The following is a 14,033-nucleotide window of genomic DNA, read 5'->3' as shown; positions in this document are numbered from 1 at the left end:
TGTGAAACTTCAGGCTAGTGCCAACAAGACTTCTTCACGGCTATCTCTTGCTTTGAAAACTTTAAAGTTAATACAGCACCAATGTTTTCACAGGATGAAGTAGGTTTCTTAGCCTTTTTTTGTCAGTTATATGCATGCTTTCTCAGCATGTTAGGAAACACTCTATTTCTTTCAGATGCCATGAATACCTAAGACATACTAATTTTAACTGTCAAACATCTAACCCATTGCAGCATGGAATTCTGCAATTTCACTCTGAAATTCCTTGTTATCCTAAGAGTAGTACCAAAAAAGTGAAATTTCAATTCCAAGAATCATTTTCCCCTCATCATACTACTGAAAATCACAAAGATAAAAGACAGAAGAGCCTGCTTCTATCAAACAATCCTACCCAAAACAGTAATTACAAACAAAAGAGAGATTCACATGCTATTACTGAAAGAATCCAGCACCATTTATTTTACGATTTAAACTTTACTCTTCATTTCACTGTTCCCAGTTTTGGGGCCAAATACATTTTCAGTTAGCTTTTCCCATGCTTAGTGCCCTGTCACATTCAATTCATAGTCTTCAAAACACTGAATAAAATTAACTGAAGCCAAAACATTCTGAAAATAGGCTGAATCACAGTCTATCCAAACATCCTCTGCATTTTCAGGGCAACACAACTGTGTACAGATCCTCCCAGCAGCTTCTAGTGCATGACTGCCCCTTTACTCTGCAACTTCTTTTGAAAGCAAAATACTATCAAGAGTTTAGCAATATTCCTGATACTCAAATTTATCAGAAGTCAGTTTGAAAAATCATTCCACCCTTTTTCTACTATAAAGCTGTACACAGCTGCATCCCCACATTAATGTCTCAGAAATTCTATTTCCATATTTTCTGCATATTACATATAGCTTCTGCATTTGTCTGGTCTGTGCTCCATTTCCAAACTGTCATTGTCCCCTCAAAACTCAGACATCATGGAGCCAGGAAAGCAGGTAGGACAGGCATCAATATTCACTATGTGCCTAGAGAACAGGATTTTCTAGAATAATGCTACACAATGCTGTAGAAAAGATGAGACTGAACAAAGGTGTCATTTCTCCAGTATCAGTATGACATACCCTCTTCCATTTTGTCATTTTCCTCCCCCACAAATGATGCCTAGTAGCTTTAAAGTTAAAAAAAATGAAAAACAAATGATATAGTTGATAATTGAACAATGATTCTTCGCAGTGGAAAAACAGGACTGACAGGTTTTACTCTTGGAAGCTGGTATTATCTGTCATATGAGACAGGGACTTTCACTTCCCAGTTTACCTCATGGGGTTGAGGTGACACGTAGTCCCTTCATATAGGGTTTTGGCTTCGATGCAGACACTCACATAGTCATTTTTAAAACAAGTGAAACAGACTTACAGGGTTAAGGATGAAAGCCGTGAGTTACAACAGACCAGTGGTGGGAGTGGGGTGTTCCATTCCAACCACAGAATTGCCTAATCCCAAAACAATCCACTAGAAGGGGAGATAAAGGTGTCTTTGAACTTATGAGCCTTTTAGCACTGCTAGAGGTGGGAAGGCAAATGTATTTTTAAAAAGTAGTGCTAGTAGTTTTCTGTCCTACATTATTTACCCTTTTTACTTCTTTCTTCTCCTAAAAAACCTGTGTGTAACACACTTATCTTTCAAAGATATGGTCAAATAAATCAAATGTTCTACTCCAGAGACAAAAAGTGCTCTGAACAGAGAACCAAGTATGCTAAGTAGAAATTCTTGTTACTTTTTCTGTTCTTTTTTTTTTTTTATTCCAGAGTATTCATCTCAACTCAACAGTAACTTTGCAGATTGCTGCAGTGACTGCATTACTGAAGGTGAAGGCATTGGCATAGTGGCTGGGTTTTTAAACACAAACTCCACTTGGTCTTCACACACCTGGTTTTCCACTCTTATGATTTCATCACTATTTAGAGAGTCAGAGAATGGCTTGGGTTGGAATGGACCGTTAAAAGTCACGCAGCCCCTGGTGCAATTCAATCAAACTTTCTTGGCTCTTCCTCCTTACCCCCACACTGCTGCTTCATCAGGGATCTGTGCCTTTGCTCACATATCAAGCAATAAGTGGGAAGGGCCAACTATTCCACACGTGTGATGGTAAAGATGGAAACAAATACTACCACCCTATTATTTCTGAAGATCTAAAACACTGACTTTCTGAAAGAGATCGTAAAAGGGAACCCTCTTCACCTCCCAAAATATGGGAAAATAGTAAGAACTTGCTCTCTACAAGGCTAACTATAAGCTTAACGCCATATTACCACTTTTCAGTAAACACTAACAACCAAAATATGTAAATTACTGAGCCTCATGTTACACAGAATTAAGACAAGTTCTAGGAAGAGATGCCCACCAGCCTTATCTTCCCATCATCCATGGAAAACAAAGCATTACTTTCCCAGATGATCTCCATAACATGACACGTGATAAGTTACCAGAATACAGGTATCACTGCCCACTCCAAGTAACATTGGCCCTCTTTCTCTGCAATTGCTGCTATCTTGGACTGTATTTTCATTTCTAAAATTTAAAATCCATAAGGACTGGACTGATGCAGGGGTGTCCATGTGTGTCCACACACAGAACCTTACACAACAGATCCCAGTCTGTGACTGGGATGCCTTGGCTAAAAAGCAAAATGAGCAGCAGCCTCAGGAAGGAAGCATGGATACTCATGGTTCACATAATGGTGAGTTTATCCTAAAGAAAGTGCAGATTTCTACATCCCTGTACAGTGACAGACAGTGAGAGCAACCCTGGGCCATGCCAGATTCTACAGGCATAATTCCTTTTTTCTATATGGAAAATAAGTTATTGTACACAGAGAACTAAAACCATAACTATTGAAGTTATGTCTACAGTGCAAGACTTGACTATGGCTGCAAACGTCACTTACTGAAAGGCATGGTATCTAGGAATACTCTCCAAAATTAACACCCCTAACAGCTCTTGCTTGAACCTACAGGGTTTCTAAATTAGAAAAAAAAAAAAAACCTCCAAAACCTCCAAAAGGACTGAAAGTATTCTATGCAGCAGAAATAAAGCCGTCCAATAATATTATACTTCTAATTCGGTCACTTACATTTACAGGAATTCTGTCTATACACATGAGTCCATTCACTGCTGTCTAGAAATTTATTTGGGCAATCTTAGCAGATTGAAGGAGATGTATTCTTGCAACTCCTTCCCACCATAAACCCCTAAAACAAATATTTTAAAATTATTAGTACACAGATGAAGACTGCATCACTGAAGATGGGAAGCAAGGAGAACTGCTATTCTGATTAATGAGTTTCAAAACTCTTTTAACAAACCAAACTACATCAATGTGAGCTGAGAACAGTTTAAAATCCACACAGGATTTTTAGTAACTGTCAATTGAAACAATAAATAAGCCACCAGAAAATACTTTCTTCAGGTATGAGGTAACGGAAACTATCTAACTTTTATTTCAAAAATATACATTTACACTGAGCTGCAAAAAGCTGGTGTGCCACATATGAATACATTCATATCCGTTTCATTTATCTGACCAAAGTCCAAAAATCTGATTTTTTTTTCCAGGCTGATTAAGACAAACTGCAAGTTCCATACAAAAAAAAAAAAAAAAAAAAAAAAAAAGAAAAAGAAAAGAAAATAAAATTATCCGGATGACAAGTACTTAACTGGTTCTGGATACATTTCAAATCCAAACTAACTGATATGAACAGAAGGCAGAAGACAAGGACTGACTGATTCCAGAAACATTCAGGGATGTGCTCTTCTGCCCTATGGCAAAACCCTGGAACATTGGAATGCTACAGACTGATATCAGGATGGCTAAATTCCAGACCAAATATTTGTAAAAAAAGTAATAGGGCATACCTGACTTTTTTTAAAACATCTCTCAAGTATTTGGGCACAGACCACAAAACAGATGGAGCAGGAGACAAAAATCAGTACATCATGAAATTCTAGTCAAGTGAAAAAGATGGCACAGAAATTCCCATGTCACCAATCTGTGATGGATGTAATATCTGAAAAATAAAAACACTTCCTCCCAGAAAAAGAGAAAACCCTTTTGTATATCAAAGCTAAGGTAGCTATTAGAGCTGCCAATTTCTGTTCAAGATTACAGGATTGAAGATGAGATCAAAATAAAGCCTGGCTGAAGTGAACTCAGGTAATGTTAAACTAAGCTCAGTTACTCAAGAGCTTAAAAAAAGTAGTAAGCTGAAAAATTGCTGCTATTGGATGTAAGAATCCAAGGAATGAACAAAAGAGCTGATAAAACCATGCTTAGGATTTAGAGCTTTGTATTACACAAAAGTAAATGAAAGTTCATAGAGGACCTGGAAAGAACTGGATAAGGAGTTATGATATCATTAAACAGAGGTCTGGGAGATAAAGAAATTTCAAAGCAAGCAGGAGAAACTCAGGTTTTTGCACTTCAGAATCTAAGATATGTACCTCACCTGAAACCAGGTTTGCAGTATTGCTATATGCAAGGATGGATAAGCAGCTGGTGTCCTATCACTCGCAATACAAATGTGCCGTGGGTAAGGTTTATGAGGAGATGCTCTACAGCACCTCAAAGCTGTAACCAAGTCACCTCTGCATCACTGGGATAGCACAACAGAAATCTATCCATGTGACTTCACATCAGCACCACAGGGAACAACTTCTGCACCAGCCAGGGCAGACAGACTTATAAACCTGTTCCACTCACAACACGCTGCTTTCACTGACAGCAGCGATAAATAGTGTCCTGCCCATCAGTCCTCAAGGCCTCCAATACACAGAGAGAGACCAGCTATTTTGTGCTCATGGTTTTTATGGAGAAATTATCTGTTCTAATTTCAGATGCATTACTCTGTATTCCTACTGTGAACAATTTTGGGTTTCTTTTTTATGTGACAGCTTTACAGAAAATGAAAACTGATCATCGCAGCAGTAGCACCATGAGAGGAGGTCCTGACAAGCTGCAGACCCAGAGCCCCTCCACACCAATATCACACAAGGGCAAAGCTGCTCAGGAGCACTATGAAGAAGGGAGCCATTGCCTGGCCACAGCAGCTGGGACCTGTTTGCTTTCCAGTCACCTCTGAAGAACAGGTTCTTTTTTCTCCTCCAAGTGTCCAAGTCACACAGCACACACAGGTATCAACATCATGCAAAGAGTTTGTGCCTGCCCTGGTGACAGTCTGTCAGTTATTTTAGTTGTGTGAAAGTGCACATTTGGTCACATAAAAAGCACCCCAGGTCTGCCAGGTGAGCAGTGTGGAGCCACTCCCCAGAACACGTTGTATGCTTCTGATCAAGGTCTGTGATGGGACATGACAGCAGCCTGACACCTGACCCAACCCACGCCCTCACATTTCACACAAGACTACAGATCTGTCCATCCTCTTTCAGGTGCTATGTGCATTTTAGCCAGGAGAGAGGAATATTTCTGGTCATGTGATGGCAAAGGCACTGCAAGGTCACTCAGAAAGAGTGACAGGGCCAGGTGAACCTGTCGGACATGCCAAACATTGTCTGCAGGTCACAGGATGAACTCTCAACTGAGAATACTGTATAATAATTTTCCTCAGGCAACTTACCTGAATGAAAATCCATGAGAATTATTAAGTTAAGCTGGTAAGTTAAACTTATGTTAAATGATACGTCTATACCACAGCGGCTTTTTCATACAGGCTCTCCGTTGGTCTTGTACAACATAATTCAACAGCAAAATCAGTCTGGACAAGGCACAGGACTTCAGCACAGGCCTGTTAGTCTCAGTTTTCAGAGCTTATATTCACATGCTGAAAGGTACCTTGAGTACTTACACTGTTCTGTGGACATACCCCAAAGCAATTCCTACTTCCTAATTTTCTAAAACTGAAGTTCTAGAACAAACAACTAATTACTGTGAATTTGCTATTCAAAATGAATTTCAAAATCTGAGCACAATTTAATCAAACTATTGTATGCATATATAACTTATGCTCTAAAAAAGAACAAGAAAAACTCACTTAAGAACACAGGTTAATTGTAAAACAAAAATTGATTTTATTTTAATAAAAAAGGAAACTAATAGGGTAAATTAATTATTCTTCCAAATAACTTCTTCAGGAGTAATATATTTCCTTTCAGAACAATTAATGTATACAGAAAAAGCGGGTTAGACTATTTCACCCTGCAAGAATATAACTAGAACACAAGAACCACTTAAGGAAGGAGAGAATCAAGCCTGACACCACTGGAATGTTCTTCAGACTGGGCATTTGATGTGAGCAATTGTTCACCAGTAAATAGCACAAAATCACTTAGAGATCCATTCTCCTCTGCAATTTATTTCAGGAAATAAAACTCTGGTGGTTACACCTGCTGAGCTATAAGATGTTCTGCCAATAAATAGAGCTGACATTTGAGGATGCTACATTTCAGCCAAAACAACATGCTTTGCAACCCAGAAGTCCTCTGCCAGATAGAATCTATCATGTTTCCCTGCCCTGAAAATTTTTGATAATGGTGGGGTTTTTTTTGACCTCCATAAATATTGAAAATTTTGTTCTATTGGTTTTGGCAAACTGATCAAAATGAACAGAGTAAAATAAGAATAAAAAAAAACAAAACAGCTATGAAATGCAAGTATGGAAGAGACGTTACTTCTAGCTTAAAGAAAACCATGTTACCACTGTTGTGCAAACACCACAGTGAAACATACTACAGCATTTGCTCAGTTTTGAGTTAAACTTTAAAATTTCTAGCACACCAAAAGTTAAAATCTTCATTTGACTCAGATCATAAATTGGTGCTCACTACTTATCAAAATGGCTTGAGTTACTTACAGGGGTATTAGACTACCTTTCTGGTCCTATTCAGGATCAGATTAAGCCCATTCCTACTCTTCCTCCATCAACCAAATAATCATCCTCTTGCAACATTACAGAAATCAGCTCAAAATAGAAATCTCTGAACCTGACTGAAGAACAAGGAGGTTTAAGACAAGTGCAAGAAGAAAAAAATGTATGAAATTTCAAGCACCCCAGTAGACTGAGATTATGAGCTGAGGCAAGAGGAATCATCTTTACATGCTTTAAATTAACCTTCTCAGAAGTGCCTTTACTGGAACAGTGCCATTAAAATTCAAATTAACTCTAACTTCTGTGTGAACAGAAAGTCTGAACTTAATATTAGTAATTTACAACAGATATCTTGTAAATCTTTTACAGCATTCAGCTTCAGGGTAGCATTAAAAGCATATTTCTAAGCAGTTTGAAGCCTAATCCACAAGGAGATTGCTTATCTACAAAGCCACCTGCATGCTGTAATTTAAAGTATTATGCTGAGAAAAGAGTATGTAGACTATTTTAAGTGGCTTTTTTCCCCCCACTGTTTACAAAAAACATTTTTGAAGTATCCATAACACAACTTCCCTACCCTCAACTAGTGAATCACCATCTGCTAATCTTAGGAAGAAAAAAGAAAAACAAAAAAAGAAAAACAAAATAATTTCCCAGGTATTAGCCTGTTTAACAGTAGTTTAACTCCAGCCTTTCATGTAGCTCCTTTCATTTTTATCATTGTTTCTCATCCCAGTTTCCTATTTTCTCTCTCTGTCCATCCTTAAGAAGAGCCTCCTTCTCCATCGCAGCTGCCAGTTTCCGAATCGTTAACACGGCCATAAAACAGCAGTATGGGGACTGGCTACTTTTGCAGGAAACTGCACAAGCAACAGTTAAACTTTGTAACATCAATTACACAGCTGGATCAGCTCTAACCAACACAACTGACAAAGTGGGTGAGCCAGGTGACAGGAGATTCCCTGGGAGTACACCACACGTTCAAAGACATTTAATTTCAAGTGTCTTAACACAGCAGCTGAGTTGCTGTATTTTTTTTTTGTAAGGACTCAAGCTGCCAAATGCGTTTAACACATTTTACCTCACTGTTGGGAGTGGTCAAGAACACACAGCCAGCTCTGATCATCTGCAGGTAATCATTAAGGCATTATAATTATCCTTCTTTGATTTAAGGCTCCTATTGAAAATTTCAAGTGAAAAAATTTTGAAAGCCACTATAGAAATGCTGATGTTCCTAAAAGAATTCCCTTAAAGGAAGACCTGACTACCCCTCTCATCTGTGTAAATTGCCAGCCTGGGTGCTGACATGATAGGACCCTGGCAGCTGCAGAACCTCATATTGGGTTCTCTGTGTGTGCTGTGCATGTGCCGCCACAAAGCTTCCTCTGACATGGGCCCACAAGATGTCCAGGGCAGCCTGTCAACCACAGCACATCCTGCTGCATCCCTGCATGGACACTGACAGCATCCAGCTCTCCATGAAACGCTGCCAAAAGGCTGTCCCCTTACAGGATACATTTTCTTACAAGTCTAACACAAAATTCTGGTCTTGCTGTGTTCACTGGGAATTTTACAGCTGACTTGAGGGCAGACAAAATTTCATTGCCATTTTTTAAGTGTTCCATGCAGAGGACATAGGCACTACACATTAAAATTAAAAAAAATAATAATTTTAGAAATGCTTTATATTGAATATTGCCCCAAACTGGGCACCACTGGTAAGGGAACCAGTCCTGTGCCAGCATAGAAAGCTGTGGCACACCTGCTTCCTGAGCACTATACACAACTGACTCTCCACATCTAAGTTAACAGCAGAGCACGGGAAGGCACAGAGTAGGGCGAGTTACTTAGCTACCTCTGAAAAAGCAGCTGCTTTACAGGGAGACATGAGAAAGGCTGGGACTCTTCAGTTTAAAGAGATGGCTGAGGGACATATATCTGATGCCTGCAAACCTGTAAAGGCAGCAGATGAAAAGAATGCAGACCAGGTTTTCCACAAATCCTACAATACTAGGCATCAGGAAGACCTGGTGAATTTAGCATATCAGCTTCAAACCAATGAAGGACAGCATTGCTTTGCACAGAGCACAGTGAACGTCTAGAATTTGCTGGCACAAAGCTGTGGACTCAGAGAGGACCACCACAATTAGGAAAGGACTTGACAAATTCAGAGACACCAAATTATAAGCACGCTCTCCAACATCCCTAGTGTAACAATTGTGAGATATTAGGGAAAAAAGTGGCAAAAACCAGTCATCTGGCTAGAATCAAATTCCTAAATTGCATTTCCCTGTGGATGCAGACACATAACTTACTTAGATGGTCCACTGGCTGCTCAATATTTAAGTTCTTAGGCATATGTCATGATGCAACAGCAAAAACCTTACTGGGAATTATGAGCAAATTTGGCCTGGCTATGCAGCTCGACAGAGACTGCAGCTTTTTAAGTCAAGGCTGCTGTTTTTGTTTGCAGAGAAAATTCCGTGGATCATTTCATACTGATACATCTAAGAGGCAAATAATCACAGGTATTAGAGACACATTTACTTAAGAATTTCTGCTACAGTTTTGGTCTATTTCAGTGCAACTAACGTGCAGAAGCTGAAGCATGGCTTGCAAAGCTTATTTTGGTAAGCAATGACAATGTAGGACCAAACTATGCGAGTCTCCCTAAATTACATCAATTTCCAGCTTGAAATTTTGAATTGTTCCAGGGCTGTTTTTCTGGCTTACCTTCACTGCACTGAAGCAGAAGGCATATAGGACAATCAGAACAACAAAGCTTCGGGAAATGCTGTACAATGCAGACACGAACCCAGCAGCAGCTGAAATGGAGACATGTGGTAAGTGGGAAGAAAGAGGAGCTTTATTTCTGACCCAAACTAAGATGACAGTGTAGCTGCATCTCAGTCTTCCCAGCTACTTAAGCTATAATGAAAAACAAAAAAAACCCCACTACCAATAAAAAAATCTCAATGCTTCATCTCTCAAGGGCCTTCTTTAATCTCTGACTGAAATAACACAAAAAATTTATCACACATCAAGTTTCTTGTCAATATGCCTTTCTGTGGAATTGCAAACTTTTTTTCCTAGATGTTAACAGAAAAAGAAAGTTAAAGGTTTTCTTTTTTACTAATATAGTAAAGATTCACATCACATATGGCAGGAAAGAGCTCTTTGATATCAACCATAATTTGCAACCTATAGTTTTAAAAACTTGTATACAACTTTTCAAAAGCAAAAAGAAATCTAATCAAGTGGGGCTCATAAGTACTCACCTCTCTGGTAGATGAATAGTATTAGCTGTTTGAGCTTTAAAATGCACTGTGCTATGTAACATGCAATAATATATTCTAATTTGAGGTTGTAAGCCCAGAAAGATGGCAGATGGCTACTTACCAGAACCACCAAAAAGCAACATATCTATTTGTTCCAAAAGATATATGCAGAAGGTATTGATTTGAGGGAAAAGTCCAAGAAGAGAAATTGCAGGAAAGCAATATAAAAACACTAAGGGGAAAAAAAAAAAGTAATTTAGAACACAGCCACACATCCAATGTATGGAAAAAATAGAAATATGCATGACAGCAGAATAAGAAATTGTTGCAATAAATTCTGAAGATTATTCAAGTGAGCATACCTTAACCTTACCAGCAATGATCACACTTTCCTCCTCATGTATTCAAAACAAGTAATGCAATTTTACACATAAGAAACTAAAACTCAGAGTTAACCTTAAGATTGATTTTGGATAAAAACAGTGGCAGAAAAAATAGCATTGCACAACCTCCTTACTGATTCTCAAATACTTTCCAGCTTATATTTGTTCCTTTCAAAGTAGAGAAATTCTAATTTGCAGCCTTTGGAACTTCTTCCTTGAATGTGAGATAGTTCAAGAACAGCTACAACAATTCAATATAAGCAAAAAAAGAATTAATCAATGGCTAAGATCTGAAATATCTTGGCTATCACAATATCCTCCTGCTCCCAGCAATCAAGAGCAGACACTTATAGCAGCCCCTAAAAGTGGGAAAAACCTATAGTGAAGCTTCCCCACAATATTCCACCTGCTTCCAGCAGAATGGACTTTAACTTCACAGTAGTGAAAGAACATTAAAAATGGGAAAGAAACTCAAGGGTAAAACCCAGTCTTATAGCTTTACATACTCTCTTTCTGAATAGAAATGCTGATTTTAATGCTACTTTGAATGGCAAGGAAAAGCAGGAGTCATAATTCAGGTAATCATGCTGCTAGTCTTAAGTCCTGTTTACTTCCAGCAGTCCTCCTCCCCAAGCATCCCCTCTCAGCTCCACCATAGAAAATGCCAAGCAATGCTGTCTAGCAAAGCATCTAAACACACACTTGACACCAGTGTAAACGGTCCAGGATACACACACATAATCACATTTATCAACATTTATCATACTGTTAATCATATTCTTACTGCTTCCTTATACTAGTGCCACATTGCTCTGCATGGCAGAGAGTGTGTCAGCCACTCTTCCTTGAAAACAAGCATGTCTCTGTCACTTCAGATCCTAGGAAGACTGCAGTTTCCTCCTATTCATTCTCATAAACAGCAAATTAAACAAATCACTAGTACAACTTATTCCCCACTCCCCCAGTCAGATTTTTGAGAGGAAAACAATAGGATTTGTGTTCTTTGCTGAATGCTAATTTCACATCTGCCAGCTCATCTTACTAAGGCATCTTGCGCTAAAAGGAAACAACACACCGAGTTTGATATGACAGCTTTTATCTCCACTGCTGCTACCTAATACTGTAAATCTTGCTGAGAAAACCCCACACAGGAGAAAAACAGACATGCTCAAGACACAGACAGCACTCACTTAAGTATACTTGGATTCACAATGCACTTTCAACACTACTTCCCACTACTGGCACAAATCATTCCTATGCAAGAAAATGAGGAAATGCTCTCTACTCAGTGTTTTACATTAAAAAGCCAATATTAAATTCTTCTTCCTCTATTACACTGTGCATTTTTAGATATTCCACCAAGTCACGCCAAGCCAAGCAAGGACCACTCTTGAAGACAGGCAATGGCACAACAGAAAACTGCTCAGCAGGCCACGTGGACCCAAAACCACACTGCTGAAACTCTCAGGAGATATTGCTCCTTGGGCAAAGGACCTGCAGAACTGCCAGAACTCATCTTAGACTACAGACTTACAGCCCAAATGATTGCCTCTGCTGTAGCAATCTCAGAAAAAGTGGAATAAGGAAGGAAGGATGAGATTAAAGAGTTGACAGTACACCAAGATATATAGAGACAAATGTAAACAAGGAGGGTAAAAGTTAGTTGACTATAAAACTGTCCTCACCTCATCCACTCTCTATTAATACCTTGAACAACCTAGCAACTTCTTTATTTAAGGCAGCTTAGTTTATCTCATCTTGCACCAAGGAGCACACTGAACAGGAAAATAAACAGTTAGAAGCAGCAGATCCCCTTGTGGGAAGCAGACAATAAAAGTAACTGATTAATCCTTCGAAATTGCATTATGAATTCCAGAAAGAATTTCTTTAAGCAACACACATTTTCATAGAGACTCACAACCCCTTTAAAAGCTGGACCACTAAGAGATCATCGTGCAAGCTGCTGCATTTAACACTGCAGTTTTCCTCTAAACAAGCACATATCACATAATGAGAATGAAGGAAATAATGACTGAGAGGGAAACACTAATTATGACTTTGGAAAATTTGTGTCTTTGGAGCAATGTAGAACAGCAACATCACATTGCAAACATTTTAGACATTTAGAAAAAAAGATCATTAAAAAATTATATATCTGAGTAGTAAAACGTGTTTTTTTCACAAGGAAAATAAAAGGCATTATTTCAGTGAGAAATAGTCTTTTTGTTCTCCCACTCTTGAATATGAGAGAGCATAACTTCCACCAGCTTTCTTCCCTTGACAGAAGCTCAGTCACTGTTAAAAAGAGCAGGCAGGGGACTCACTATCAAAAAAAAAGTGCCACCTCCTGATTCTTAAGTCTTCAGACAAACTGTCTGTGAAACAGTTTCATTTAACCTGTTGAATGTTTAAATGGTTTCATCACAAGAACTATCATATATAAAATGCAAAACTACTTTTGTCACTAATCACACCTGCAGGTCCCAGCGACTGAGGTTGGTTGTCTGTGCCCTTACTCGCACTTCATATGTTAATCTAGCAAAAAAGTTAACTGAAACAAGGAATTCAAGATGAAAACCACAGTCAGAATTAAAGTAATGAACCTCCAACTAATAGAAATATAAATCAATAGCAGAATCATCACCAATTTAAAATAAAACAGAATCAGACCATAAGTAGATTGAAAATAAATGAACGTGTTACAAACCATGTTTCATAAGTAATTAGGTTACACATCTAACAAATCTGCAATTATTTCTTTTATGACCTTGCTTCAAGACTTTTATCAGTGTATGATATGCAGCATCACACTAGCTCTTTGGAACATTCTGTGATTTACATGGCTTTTGCTTTCTACCATAACAAGTACCTGAAATAAAAGACTTTTCCTTGGTACTTACAACACAGAGTCAAAAGTTCTTTGATTTGCAAACATATTAACTCCAAATACCACAAAAAAAAATTCTGATTAACATTTAAACTAAAGAGTCACCTTATGATGGCAGACCAATAAAAAAATATAAAAAATACCTAGCAAATAGGCAGAACTACAAGACAGCAGTAAGACTTTATTGGTATTTGGAGTCACCAGCTTCCCTCATTATTTTATAGCTCGAACAAAATACTTCTATACCTTCATTACCTAAGAGAGTACACTAAAAGTGCAGCAAGATGCCACAGGATGCCAGATTGCCATGGCTTACAGAGGTCAGTGCACTGTGAACAATTGCAAGGATTCACAGTAGCCAGAAGTTAGGGATCCCATAGAGACAAAGCAAGGAATAGCCAAAGCACAGCACCAAACATCACTTGAATCAAGACACCGTGGCAAACCAAGAACAGGGACAAGCAAAGGGGAAGGGTTTCTTCTCTCTTTCTCATTTAGCACATGCCAGCTGGGGAGATGAGCCTGTATTTCCTCTCTCCCTCACCCCCTCCTGCTTCAAGAATATGCTCTGCCATCTCTTTTGAGACCAGCCAAAATTAACACATTTATAACC

The 14,033-nt window shown here is 38.5% G+C and overlaps 1 protein-coding gene across 1 annotated transcript in view; it reads right to left on the bottom strand.

The window, feature by feature from the left end:
* PCNX2 (pecanex 2) overlaps positions 1-14,033 on the bottom strand; it is a gene marked incomplete at its 3' end in the record, with an annotated part of 150,843 nt that overhangs the window by 89,177 nt on the left and 47,633 nt on the right. The window contains 2 exon segments of the mRNA XM_084203543.1: positions 9,606-9,697; positions 10,272-10,382. Of these exon segments, the coding sequence (XP_084059669.1) occupies positions 9,606-9,697; positions 10,272-10,382 (203 nt within the window).

The sequence above is a fragment of the Fringilla coelebs genome (genome assembly GCF_963513975.1).
Source record: "Fringilla coelebs genome assembly, chromosome: 3".
NCBI lineage: Eukaryota > Metazoa > Chordata > Aves > Passeriformes > Fringillidae > Fringilla > Fringilla coelebs.
The sequence above is the reverse complement of the archived record's forward strand: the minus strand, read 5'-3'. Positions and strand labels throughout refer to the sequence as shown.